This window comes from Monopterus albus, unplaced genomic scaffold (assembly GCF_001952655.1).
Source record: "Monopterus albus unplaced genomic scaffold, M_albus_1.0 scaffold25.1, whole genome shotgun sequence".
NCBI classification, from domain to species: Eukaryota; Metazoa; Chordata; class Actinopteri; order Synbranchiformes; family Synbranchidae; genus Monopterus; species Monopterus albus.
This window is the reverse complement of record NW_018127905.1, coordinates 2,176,343-2,190,676: the sequence shown is the minus strand read 5'-3', so window position 1 is coordinate 2,190,676 and position 14,334 is coordinate 2,176,343. Positions and strand designations below refer to the sequence as shown.

Genomic DNA, 14,334 nt, shown 5'->3' with positions numbered 1-14,334 from the left:
CAGAGGTTTGCAGGGTGCCCTTTTATTTACTAGGGGCACTTGTTATATGACAACAGACCCTTGTTGTTATTTTAGCTATCATCCAACTTTGGGTTGCATGTTATTGTGTCACATTTGTGTCTTTGTTGATAGTGCAAGATTTTTTGTATCACTGTTTCTCTGAAACCCCATCCTTTCCTCCCCAGCAGTGAGCCCCAGCTGTGGCCGGTGGGCATGGTTTTGGAGGGTAGCTCAGAGGCATTGTGTCCCCCCCAATCTCTGGAGCTGCGCCCATCGTGCAACAAGAGCCAGCCCTCACCTCCTCTGAGCTCAGGCTCACAACCACATGACGGACTCTTCCCTGAGGACAAGGAGCCCGTCAAGTACGGCGAGCTCATCGTTTTAGGGTGAGGTTCTGAAGTGTCTCTGCGGCTGTATATTGTCTTCAAACTGAATGTCTGCCGACACCTGGGTATGAGCTTGTGATGTGCATGTGCGTTCTGTAGTGGTCCACTTGGTTCTGTGAGGCCTGACTCAAACCCACTCAAGCAGAATCCAAATTATACTGGGCCTGTTATATAGAGAGCCAAAGTCATGTCATTACGTCCAGTTAGCCTTTGTTCCACTAGCTTCAGTGATTCTATGCAGCCTCTCATTTAGCATTTTTTTCATCGATCATTTTAAAAAAAAACTACATACATTCCTCACAATTTTTTCATATTCTAAGACAAACCACCAACCACTACAGCACTTACTACTGAAAATTACTACTTCTGCAGTTTTAACAAGGTTAATTAACACTTTGTTGTTGTTGTTGCTGTTGTTGTTTTTAAGCATTGGACAAAACTATAGTTCCAGTGACTGCTTTGCAGCATGGTGGTATGGGTGGCACCACTGTTATTGCCTGGACACTTCTGGACTTCAGTAGTCCAAGTAGCACATTATTAACTGTGTTTTTCTAATATTAGTCTCACCTCTCTCAACTTTTTAAGTTGTAAAAGACAAAGATGAATAATAGTTACAGTCATCTCTCGACTCAGGCCCTCAGTTCAATTCCCTCACCAGTTGACTGGCATCAGCTGACAACAAAAGTCATCTCAGGACACTTTACAAAGTCAGGTCTAGACCTTACTATTATTATTATTATAAAGGAAAAACCCAACAAATTCTCCTTAAGCAGCACTTGGAGACAGTGGTGAGGAAAAACTCCCCTTAACAGAAGAAACCTCTGACAGACCCCGGCTCTTGGTGGGCGGCCTTCTGCCTCAACTGGTTGGGGTGAGTGAATAGAGGAGAGAGAAAAGAAAAGCAACAAGACACAACAAACAATCAAATACTGGGCAGGTTGATGTGGCCGGTGACTGCTCATCAGAGATGTAGAGCTCCAGAGCCAGGAGAGGAGAGGAGAGGAGAGGAGAGAAACTCAGAGAATCATGGGCCCCCACCAGTCTAGGCCTATAGCAGCATAACTAAGGGAAGGCTCAGGGTCACCTGATCCAGCCCTAACTATAAGCTTTATCAAAAAGGAAAGTCTTAAGTCTAATATTAAAGGTAGAGAGGGTCCAGAAACCTCCAGTGTGTGTGCAGCTTTTAAATAAACTTTCATGTGCTGCACTGGTGTGAACTTGCTGTAAAGGTGTTGTGTCATATCTATGTTATGGATAATCAAGTTCCTTTCAAGCCATACATCCACGTATTTATGGTAGTATTTCGAAATTGAACTGGGTATCCTATTTGTTGACTGCTTAAAGGCTGAGCCAACTACCTACATAGTAATTTTTGTTTACACCAATTGTGCTCCTGTTCCTTCTGCAAATGCAAATGAACAAAGCAAAACCTGTGGCCTGGTTTTGCAGCGTACTGCTTAGACTTGGGACAGAAGCAACTGCAGCTGTAGATTCATGCAAGAAGTATTGTAGGAGTGTGCAGGTTTAAAAATCACCCAAGACTGGATGTAAAGGCACCTCACACTTACAGTGCTTAAGAAAAAGACAAATGAACATGAAAACATAAATGTAAAGTGAAAGCTTTCATTTTGTTGTAGCTGTGAACAGAACATGACATGTTATAGCATGCTAACTGGTGAGCTTTAGGGGGCGCAGACTGGTATATTTTATTACCTGTTGACAGAGCTAGGCTAGCTATTTGCTAAGCCATACTAATATGTTCCTGGCTGTAGCATTATATTCACTTTACAGATGTAAGAGTTGCATCAATCTCTTCATCTGTTGCTGGGGGTGGGGAGAGGGGAGGAGAAGCATATTTTACCAAAGAGTTTTTCAAGTTGTTAATATGAAGCTAGCATGTAACTCAAAGATCATCACTTTAGATTTTTTCTGTACAGATTAATCAATTGAGATACAATTTTAAATCAGTGTTGAGAAGCAAGCTAGATGTATACCTTTGCATCCTTAATGCATCTTTAAACTCATTTAATCACATCCCAACATTAGAAGAAGAAGCTTTATTTTATTGTCATTGTAACATTGTGACACATACTATGAAATTTTGTTTGGAGCCGAGGGGCCCCGGGCCACTGCGTGCATGTGCGCCGCCATCACGGGCAATTTGGGGGGTTAGCATCCTAACTGGGATATTTCTTTCATTAAAAGAAAAACTTAAGTAGTTTAGAAATGCTAGTGACTAGGAATGTCATATGGGATCCAGCAGTGGCGGAAAGTGACTAAGTAAATTTATTCAAGTACTGTACTTATGTACAATTTTCAGGTATCTGTACTTGAGTATTTTCATTTTCTGCTATTTCATACTTTGACTTGACTACATTTCAGAGGCAAATATTGAACTTTTTACCCCACTACATTTATTTGATAACTTTAGTTACTAGTTACTTTTCATAATCATATTATTAATACAACATATACTATAATCATAAGGCTTTGTTGACTCCTGGTGGATAATTCACAAGCTACCCAGCAGTATGTAAAGTCATTCAAATTAATCATATAAGGTAGTTAGAGATAGCTACATGTTTGCCAGTTGCATCATTAGATGTGATGTCCATAGTAATGCATCAATATCTATAATTATAATACAATAATATGAAATGCATTCATGTGTAATGTGTAAAGCTAGGGACACAGGGTAGGTGGCTGTGCCCAAAGAAGCTAGAATTAATTAATCAACTTAAGGCCTAACTACACAGAGGTGTCCCTAATATTCTGACCTTCTCATGTGTGTAGCTGGGGAGGACAAAAGTATAGAGATGCCCCTGAATATAATATATTTGTGAAAATTTCATCAATAACTGAAATATTTTGAGCTTCATGACCACAGATGTTAAGGCAGAAGTGATATATTGAATTGCATACACTTGTACAGGTGTGCCTAATAAAGTGGCCTGTGAGTGTATGTCTCTAGTACTCAACCTATTGATCTGATGGATGAGGAGACTGCCTTGGTTCTCTGTCAGTGTGATTACAGAGACAGTGGGGATTCCCTGCCACTGATATTTTACAACATACATTTAATCATGCTTTACTGTGTCAGCAGAATATGTTTAGAGCAAGTCTTGTTCATTATAAATGCACCATAATACAGAATAATCATGGCTGATAAAACTGGAAAATGCACTCAGTGCGAAATGAATCCATAGAATTTTTTATTTGGTCTACCTATGGTCTACCTGTAGTATAAGAGCAGTTTGCTCCTATTTGAGTAAACACTGTATTATGCAGATGTTCCAACCTGGATTCAAGTCAAGTCAAGATTTTATTTCCCATTTTTGCATAAACAGACAGTCTAGGCATATAGGAATTGTTGTGCAACTCTCCTTTGGAGTCAGGTAAGGAGTCAAAAAGCCAGAAAGAACACTTAGTCTTAAAAAATAAAAAAGTTACATAAAGGCAACAAAACATTAAAAACTGCAATATACAAAAATAGGGTAATAGTATTTTCCCAGTGAACTTCAAACATCGCACTTAATAATTCACATGGTGGAGTTGGATATGTCATTACGTTTGGTGAGGTAGTGAGGGGTTATAACATACTAACACACAGTTTATATTCAGGCCTGTTTCCATTGCTTGGTAGAGTTTTAAATTCTTCTTCTGTGTGTGATGATACTGTCTGCACTGCTGTGCCTGAGGTTGTAGGTGCAGTTTTTGTGTCTGAGCAGAGAATGAGCTGGGTGGCGTGGATCCCTGAGTATGTTCTCTGCCCTTTTATGACAGCGCTGTGTGTATAGTGTGCCCGTAGCAGGCAGTTCAGTCCCAATTATCCTCTCTGCAGTCTTTATGACCCTTTGAAGAGCCTTCCTCTCTGCCTGTGTGGTGTTACCATACCAGACTGTGATGCCAGTAGTGAGGATACTCTTTACCAGTCCTCTAGAAGCCTGGGTGAGAGGGCAACGGTTCAGCCCAGTTTTTGTGAGCCACCTGATGAAGTATAGCCGCTGCTGGGCTTTGTTCACTGGGTTCACTACACACAGATTCAGGAAACTAGGCCTATATTCTACACAGTCAGTTCTTATTCATCTGACTAATTGAGTCATTTTCAACATGGACACTGGGTTATATACAAGCACATCATGTAGGTCATCCAATTTTATACAACAAATTGGCAAAGGGTGTGATAAACTAGTAGATTTACATTTTACCTATGTGGTCATATTGACCATGTAGATATTAATGGCACCTTATCAGATCCAGAGGCGGTCATGCACCCTATTCCACAATGATCAATCTTAGGACCCATACGCTTCATAATTTATGTAAGTCATATGGAATCTGCAATCAGCTGCAAAAATCTGTATGCTGAGGCATGTTCTGCCTTGGCATAGGAAATGTGTTTAGGCAAGAAACTGTTGTAGTTAGGTCCATGTCTACTGGACAATAAACTCATTACATCTCTGAGTACAAGACCAATTCTAGGGTATTTTATTTGCATTAATAAATTTGGATGCTCAGATGAAGTTGAGGAATGGAAATACCATGTGAGTAATGAGAGAACATGAGAGAACTCAGTGATTTTTATAATCTATATTTTATGTACATTAAACAAAATGGTTGGCTACTTTCTATGAGTAATTTCTAACAGTGGTTGGTGTTGTGAAACCCGTTGAAATTAATTAATATTATTATTAAATACATTTTGTTGTGCTTCACAGACACAATGGGTCACTGGCCAACGGGGACAAGGGTCGCAGAAGAAGTCGCTTGGCCCTTTATAAGAGACCCAAAGCCAATGGAGTTAAACCTGATGTTATTCACAATGTCTCGACACCTCTGGTCTCTAAGGTGAGAAGCCATAACATTGCTCTCTTAAGGAAATTTGTGAAAAAAAGATTACATCACAGTGAAGGTGGTAAATTCAACAGCAGTAGATGTAGTTTCAAAGAATGCAGTAAATATTTTTCCCTACTGGAGTCCGCCTGTATAACTATCATTGTCATTGTTAGCAAATGTGACAGCAGCAAATAATTTATTAACAAGTGGGAACAAGCCTTAATGAACAAACTGACTGTAAGTTACATTAATGGTTAAAAAAATGTCTTTTTCCACTGCGCTCAGTGGTACCATGAAAATCCCCAAATCTTCCTTGCAGCTGTCAGTTGCTGTTTTGAAACTCAACAGGTACTACAGAGGAAAATGGGTGATTTTTTTTTGCACTGTTGGGCACTACAATAGTGTCAGGCAGTGTATCTTAAATATGGTTAGGCTAGAAGCGAGGGCAGAGTTGGTGGGATCAGCATTTTGGTGCACACTAAAATAGACAACTACTGGATGGATTGTCATGAAAGGCCTTAATGGTCAGTTCTGATTTCTTCATCAGATCCATAGTTTTTCTGTTGATAGTTCACATTTATGTTTGTAAGTGACATGTATCCAGTTTTGGTGTTAACACCACTGAGCTCCCAAACTGTCACACAATGAGCAATTTAACTAGAATGTGAGCCACATGCGTACGAGGGCCAAATCGCACAGTTTCCTCAAAAACTGACGGCTTGCACAGTCAGAGACTGGAGAAGAATCAGATCTAGGACCATATGTGGAAGTAGCTTAGATATGATTTTTTTTTTTTTTATCTGATTTGGGTTGTTCACACCACCTGTAAAAAGATCAGATTTGAGTCACTTGGAGGGAAGAAAATCTGGGGAACCTTCAGCCAGTAATGAGAATGTAACATTTTTATTCTAGCACCAACATGAGGCTTATGATAATGGCTGTGAATCAAGTGTCTCAACAAGATTTGGAAGGATTAGCATGACATATGATTCACCCTTTTATGTTTCCCTTAAAATAAATGATAATAACATTGGAAACCCATCTAGCAACATCATAAGGTGAAATGTATGACTTGTGCAATAATCAAATTGGTGTACTTGTTGCATCTTTTTCAGTAAACAGACACAGTATTTGCATGACAGTGCACCCTGTGGAGTCACCACTACTGTTATTCACATCGTGGTTTTCCTAAATTGCAATTTATGTACATTTTATATGTTTACATTGTAAGGTATTGTATGTATATGTTCTGTACTATCACGTAGATGTAGATATTATAAAACACTATCACACAGTATGTTCTTATACTATTAAATTATCTTTCTCCATTTTAAAATGATACTGTAACTGGAGTTGTTGGTCTAGAACAGGAAATGTCCTCTGGGTAGTTTTTTCTGGAGGCGAGACCTTCAGCTCTCCTGGCCATTTGACCTGGGTAATGTCTTTCCCATTGGCAGGCACTCAGCAACAAAAGCCAGCACAGCATCTCCTACACACTGTCACGGAGCCACTCTGTCATTGTGGAGTACACCCATGACACTAACACAGACATGTTTCAGGTCAGTGTCTGCACACAAACCCACACATTCACATGCCTGTATGCCATGCCAACTAAACATTTTAACTATGTGACCTATTGTAGAAAGAGTACACTGGAAAAATCATGGAAAAGTGTCATTAAAAAGTACCATAAACAGGAATGAGAACCATACTTTCAAACCTGGCTTTTATTTTTATTTTGAGTGACAAAGAACAACAATTTTTGGGAACATATTTAACATACAGGACAACAGCAAATTAAATTATGTTGCAGGAGTGGTAATAAAAATTTCAGTGAACAATTTGAATGCATAAATAGTGGGTGAAGGGTATGGTAGCAAAATTAACCGTGGCCAATTATCACATTTTTATCACAAGAAAAAGTAAAGGCACTATTTGCAATTTCCTGGTTTTCTGCATAAATTGGTCATGAAATGTGATCTGATCTTCACCAAAGTCACAAATATCAACAAACAGTATTTCCAAGCTGATAAAACACAGTCATGACCTTTCAGGTCTTTACTGAACACACAAATTAAACATACAGAGTGATGGCGGAAAAAGTAATAACAACACCAGGCCTCTGATGTCGCTAAACATCAGCTGGAGTCAGGCATTAGCAAACCTGGAGTCCAGTCAATGAAACAAGAATGGAGTTGTGGTTTGGAACTACCTTGACGTATAAAAACACTCAGACAGTGTCAGTGTGTTATTCACAAGCAGCATCAGCTGGTGTGAGCCAGGCCTCACAAAAAACTGATCTCAGACAACCTACGATCAAGAGTTGTTGATTTGCATGTAGCTGGAAAGGGTTACAGAGTCATCTTGAAGACTTTAGATACTCATCAGGCCACAGTTTGACATAGTGTCTATAAATGGAGACGATCTGGTGCTGTGGCTACTCTCCACAGAAGTGGGTGCCCAGCCAAGGTCATGCAGAATGCTCAGTGAGATAAAACAGAACCCGAGAGTAAGAGCTAAAGACTTGAAAGATTCATTGGAGTTGGTTAACTTGAATCAACCATACACAAAATATGGAACTGGCATGGTGTCCATGGCAGGACACCACAGAGGAAGCCACCGCTCTCCAAAAACAAAACAGCAGCAGCCTGAATTTTGCCAAAGACCACCTGGACCAGTCTACAACACTACTGGAAAAATGTCCTGTGGACAGATGAAATGAAGGTAGAATTGTCTGGGAAGAACACACAATGCTAAATATGGTGGGAAAAGAGAACTGTGTACCAACATGAAAACATGTGGAGGGAAATTCCCAAGGTCATCAAGGTATCCTACAGGATAATGTTAGGGTGGCTGTCAGCATGCTGAAGTTCAGAACAAGATGGGTGATGCAGCAGGACAAAGTAAATCTACTATAAAACGGCTTCGGAGACAGAATCCACCTTTTGGAGTGGCCCAGTCAGAGGCCAGACCTCAACCCAGTAGAGATGTTGTGGAATGACCTCACGACATTCACACCAGACATCCTAAGAACATGGCTGAGCTGAAGCAGTTATGTGAAGAAGAATGGTCCAGAAATCTCAACCAGCCAGCAGGCTGGGAGCTAAACACAGTTGTTAACATAGTCGTGAGTGAATTGCAAAGAACAGAAAGATGTGGTGGATACTTCTTACTTCCAGACCAAAACCATCAAATAAAACCAAAACCACTTGGATACATTCCCCTAGAGCAAAGATATGTGCTTTCGTAATTTGGATGAACCAACTCTTTAACCACAAAATGATGGAACATATGGCACTATTAATGACCAGTTGATTTCATTGCAGTCTTATTTTGATCTAAAGGATTTTTCAGACAGGCCTGACAGCTGTTCATCTTTTTATTGCTGCTTTTAATATCATTGTTGGTTCTTACAGATTGGCCGGTCCACAGAGAGCATGATTGACTTTGTCGTGACAGACACTGCAGGCAGTGGCAGTGGTCCTGGCGGGGGTGCTGCAGGGGAGGGGGTGGAGGACAGTCAGCTCAGAGCACCATCTCTCGCTATGCCTGCCGCATCATGTGTGAACGCAGCGCTCCGTACACAGCCCGCATTTATGCTGCTGGTTTCGACTCCTCCAAGAACATCTTTCTGGGGGTGAGTGTTCCCCCCCCCTTGGGTGCCAAGGTTTCTCCTGGTAAACTACTCAAGGACCATGGTAACCATGGCAACCACAGTGTGAGCAATAGCAGGCCCATGGCATCATAGCTGTGAGGATGGGTGTTGGTGCATGTGACCTGGCTTAAGGAAGCATGGCAATGGAAAGACCTGTGTGTGTGTGTTTGTGTGTGTGTGAACCTGGTAATATTCACACTGTAGGAACCAAAACCTGTTTACACACTCACAATGTGGAGAAAAGATATTGGTCTCCACCATCTAAATCACTGCATTTTACAAGTACAAGTGACAAGTAGGGTTAGGGTAATGGTTAGGGTTAGTGTTCAACAAGTACGTAGTTGTTATATTTAAGGTTAGGGTAAGTCTCCAGGAAATGAATGAAAGTCAATGTAATGTCCCCACAGGTGATGAAAACAAGGATGTGTGTGTGTTTATGGAAGGTCATGCATGCCATGAGAAGTGCTTTGGTGCTAATGCTGGTCTTATGCTACCATCATGTATATATTATGACAGATGTATTCAGCTGTGTACCACTCTCAGTACTGCAATGAAAAATCCATGTGGACCCCAAAAAGCATTTTCTCCATATTCCACAGTACAGTGATTAAAAACAGACATCTGTAAAACTGTTGACAGGATACCTCACACTGTAAACCAGGCCAATTGTCACTCTTTCTATTATGATTTTTAATCCATGGAGGTTTTATACTTCTAAAACTTTCAGAGAGCCCAGAATACAAACTTTTATTTTCATGGTGTCAACCCATTATAAAGTCCATGGGGGTTGAATGGGATTGTGCTGGGGGAAACACTAATGTGCATGTGCAGTGAGCCCCACAGTGCAGAAGCAAGCCTGCAAGAGATTTTCTTTGAAGGGGGATATGCACCAGACCAACAACTTTTAGTGGGGAGAAGGGGTGCTATCTTGTAACCTGGTATCCAGCTTTCATAATGCATCCATATCTAATGAAGAGATACATGTATGGTTACATATTTGACCAGTAAACATGACACACGGTGAAAGTGAATACACAGGCCATGTGTCATTCAAAAAGGGATTTGAGCAAACTGGTCACGTAGTCATTCAGTGACTTACCAAGCTTGAGTTTTGACAGTGATGTGGAACTCTAGGGGACTGCTGGCCTCCAACCACACCACACTTTCTAGATCTGAAGGTGGAGGATGTGGAAATAATGAGTCATCTAGAAACCAGCATGAACTTTTGAAAATGTAAACAAAGCTTTTGCTAAATTATATCAAAAAACCCACCTATCAAATACCCACCCACAATCTTGTTCTGCTAGCTTTTACTACCCACAAGCTAACAAAGTCCAGTTTGGTTTACAGTAGAAGATGGATGAGATTTAGCTTGTCACACTAAATCATATTTGATTGAATATATTTATTTACACATATTCTGCTTAAAAAATGTTTATGGTTTAAAGAAAGGCCTACTACTGCTAAAAACAATAATAACAGTAATCGCATGGACTGGAAAAGCCAAAACAATGAGCTCAAAGATGCTAAAAAAACTGAGGAGAACTGCAGAGTTGGAGGACAGCTTTAGGTTTTAGCTGGCAGAGGAAGTACATCCTCTGCTGTGCCTTCTTGGTGATGGTGCTGATGTTGGACTACCACTTCAGGTCCTGGGAGACCAGAAAACACTGTGTGGATTCTACTTTATTCAGCCTGCTCGTGTCAGGAGCTAACGCCAGCTAGCAGCTGTCTGCAGATATCAGGCTGATGTCAACACAAACAGTGCAGATGAACCAGGTTCTGTCCTGAGACTGATCATTAAAGTGGACGTGTGGACTGAACCATCTGCTACTGAATGTAGCTGTATAACATAGTGCCAGTTTATAACCCTAAATCTAACATGTGGCTATTTGTTTCCACTGTTCTCTGACCTCTTTCAGGGTAAGTTCCTGGACCTCTATTAGAACAATGATCAGGAAGTGACACTAAATCAAAGTAAACCACTAACAAACTCTGTAGTGGTTTCACATGCTGGACACCATTTTGGGTCACTGACTGGCTTGTGCCAGCCCAGTAGTGTTACAGGGTCAGTGTCAAGGAAAATCAGCATGAAATCTGCTTCACTTTTTCCCACTGTTGTCTACTTATTTCACTCGCCTACATAACTGAAATATAACCGAAATGTCCCAGTTTATGACACAAGTAGGAGCCACATACCTAAGCTTCACAAGGATCTTGAAAGTTCAGGCTAGGTGAAGCGCCTTATTACATTTTTGCACTGGGAAAGGGGTATTGGGCTGCAGAATGACAGGAACACATACAGGAACTCCACTTATCTCCAGGTGTATTTAGACTGATCCATGAAATACATTGTGTGGTGTGCTTTTAATTTTGTGTGTAAGTATGAGGCAAAGCTATGTCTGCTTAAATAAGTGAATATCTTTGAGGTGGCACAAGCTGTTAACTTAACTAAAACAGGATCTAATTTCAGTTTGGTCTGAATGCAAACTCATTTCACATTGAGAGTAAATGCAAATAACTTTGGACTTGTCTAGAGAACCATCTGGCAGGGCTTTGAAGCTGAACTTGCCATTCAAAACATCCTTTTCTTTATCTATTTCTGCTCATTTCTGCTGCTGCATTGCATCCTGATTTACCAAACTACGAAGCAGGCTGAGGGTCATAATTACAGAATGTGAGTGCGTTAATCAGGCGCCAGAAAAATCAGTGGCATTAAAAGGAATTTGTGTTAACATGTTATTATCACATTAACTTTGACAGCCCTAAAATAAGTATATAAAACTATTATCCCTTAGAATGAGTCAAATACTCTACAGGCAGCATCAGAATCAAAGTGTTTGCAGAATTAAATCTCCAGGCTGCATTTTGCAGTATCCTGAGTCTTTTAAATAAAATGAAGCTAAACATGACAGAAATGTAGTGCTTCATTCCATGAAAGCTCATTTGTGTTCATAATATACTCATTCTTGATCTGAGATATGGTTTATTCTTATGCGTGGGTGCATCTCTTTGCTTTAGTCACAGCCGTAATCAGTTTGTACTGAGCTAAATATATCAGCAGAGCAAAACAACGTGGATTGTTTTTCTCACCTGCCACCTCTTACATCCACCTCCGTTATATCCCTGCCTCCCCATCATTCCCTTAACCTTTACGTCTGTCTGTTTTGTGTGTGTTTGTGTGTATGTGTTTGTGTATGGGGGTCTCTTAGGAACGGGCTGCCAAATGGAGGACATCAGATGGCTTGATGGACGGCCTGACGACCAATGGGGTCCTGGTGATGCATCCAGCAGGGGAGTTTGTGTCTGAGCCGGCTCCGGGCGTCTGGAGGGAAATCTCAGTTTGTGGCAACGTCTTTGCCCTGAGGGAGACCCGCTCAGCTCAGCAGAGGGGAAAACTGGTAAGATAAGGTGGGGTTAATGGGAAAATGAGTCCTGTCTTTGATTTGATAAAGTCACAAGGGCTTCGGCTAATGACACTGATTTGACCCAAGAACCAGAAACGTGGCACTTCTTGTCTTGACCTGAGGGGTTACAGTGCCACGAACATGTGGATGCCCTCAGTATAAGCATGATGACACCTTTCCATGATACAAAAAACTTTTTAGCTGTCTTTATTAAAAGTTCTCACTGAGCTTTCTTCAGCAATACTGTAGTACTGACCTCCCACAATGGGAGACAGTCACACCCAACAATGCAAGGTACCACTGTGCAGTGTAAATGATTGTGAGCACAGAGAAACAGACTTCTGACCTCCTCAAGTAGCTTCAGTGGGACAGATGTTGGCGCTCCATTTCTAACATATCCATAGATCCATTTTTATGCATATGTTCAGTGAGTAAACACTAGAAGATCAAAACAGAAAAAACTTTATTACATTTGGTTGCGGTGGAAAAGGTGGTGTATTAATAAAAAAGAGCTGCAATAAAGACTGATGTAAACATATTTTTTGAATGGACCTGGATTTGTATTGCTGCTTCTTGCTTCTGGAGAGAAGAATCTGGATCAGTAGGTGTCATTTTAATATGACACTGATGTCAGCGATGAAAACTAACCTTCCTTCCTTCTCTTTCCCCTGCTACTTTTCTTTATTTTGTGTTAAGGTTGAAAATGAGTCAAATACCCTACAGGACGGCTCTCTGATTGATCTATGTGGGGCTACCCTGCTGTGGAGGACCCCTGCCGGACTGCGGAACACCCCCACCCTCAAACAGCTGGAGTCCCTTCGCCAGGAGCTGAATGCTGCACGGCCCCAGTGTCCCGTAGGGTTCAACACCCTGGCCTTCCCCAGCCTGGCCCAGCGCGAGATTGTCGACAAGAAACAGCCTTGGGTCTACGTAAATTGCGGCCATGTGCACGGATACCACAACTGGGGTTACCGCAAGGAAAAGGGCCCCGCCGGCCCTGGGGGCACAGCACCAGCTGGCACAGGGGAGAGGGAGTGCCCCATGTGCCGGCGAGTGGGCCCCTATGTGCCCCTATGGTTGGGCTGTGAGGGAGGATTGTACCTGGACGCCGGGCCGCCCACTCATGCCTTCTGCCCCTGTGGCCATGTATGCTCAGAAAAGACAGTGGTGGGGTGGAGCCAGATCCCATTGCCCCATGGCACCCACGCCTTCCATGCTGCCTGCCCCTTCTGTGGTACATGGTTGACAGGGGAACAGGGCCACATCAAACTCATCTTCCAGGGCCCTGTTGACTAAAGCCCAGACCTGGGAAGCAGGTCAGAAGAAAGTGATGTTTGATTAGACAGAGGTGGGCCTGCTCAGTAAAGACTGTATGCACACTGTGAGTTGTCAGAGAAAGCACTGATGACAAGTACAGGGAAAGGACTGTTAAAATGATGAAGTGAAAGCGATATGTGATAGTAAATGCCAAGGCTTCATATGGAATATGAGGTGTATGGAGAAGATGTAAATAAACTGTGTTGAAATGAACATGTTAAGTGAGCTTTTGTTTTCCTCTGTACATACCTGCTTTGCCTCAGCATCCAAGTATCTGGGCTGCCATGTTAACAGCAGGTTTGTGTGTACATAGATGGATGAACATTAAAGGATAATTGGGGTTTATTTTATCTTTGGACTGTTTTTGTAATGTTGGCCAATAACAAGAGCTTTTTGATCCACAGAGAAACAGTCCAGTTCTGAACATTTTGACCAAAAATAGGTTCGCTCAGAACCTAGAATTCAGGTTCCAGTGAGAACTAGATGACTTACAGATCCAAAATGATATTGTTAAAATATTGGCGTCATGAGTGGACATGTACCTAACCAGCTAAAGCAAAACAAAAAAAAAAGGCAAAATCAAAGGTCATGGTCAAAGTGTTTATTTTGTCATATGCACAGTTAGGAAATGTGTTTCCCTGTACAATGAAATTCTTACTTAGCCGTCCACATGAATGCCACAAAATACAAATGAAATATAAAGTAGATAAATAAGTAACATAAAAATCATAAAAAT

The 14,334-nt window shown here is 41.4% G+C and overlaps 1 protein-coding gene across 1 annotated transcript in view; it reads left to right on the top strand.

The window, feature by feature from the left end:
• The window catches only part of peli3 (pellino E3 ubiquitin protein ligase family member 3), a 34,232-nt gene extending 20,421 nt beyond the window's left edge, over positions 1-13,811 (top strand). The window contains 7 exon segments of the mRNA XM_020594958.1: positions 189-386; positions 5,105-5,234; positions 6,680-6,781; positions 8,639-8,720; positions 8,723-8,859; positions 12,087-12,275; positions 12,978-13,811. Of these exon segments, the coding sequence (XP_020450614.1) occupies positions 214-386; positions 5,105-5,234; positions 6,680-6,781; positions 8,639-8,720; positions 8,723-8,859; positions 12,087-12,275; positions 12,978-13,577 (1,413 nt within the window). The 5' untranslated portion in view covers positions 189-213 and the 3' untranslated portion in view covers positions 13,578-13,811.
• The last annotated feature ends 523 nt before the right edge of the window (positions 13,812-14,334 follow it).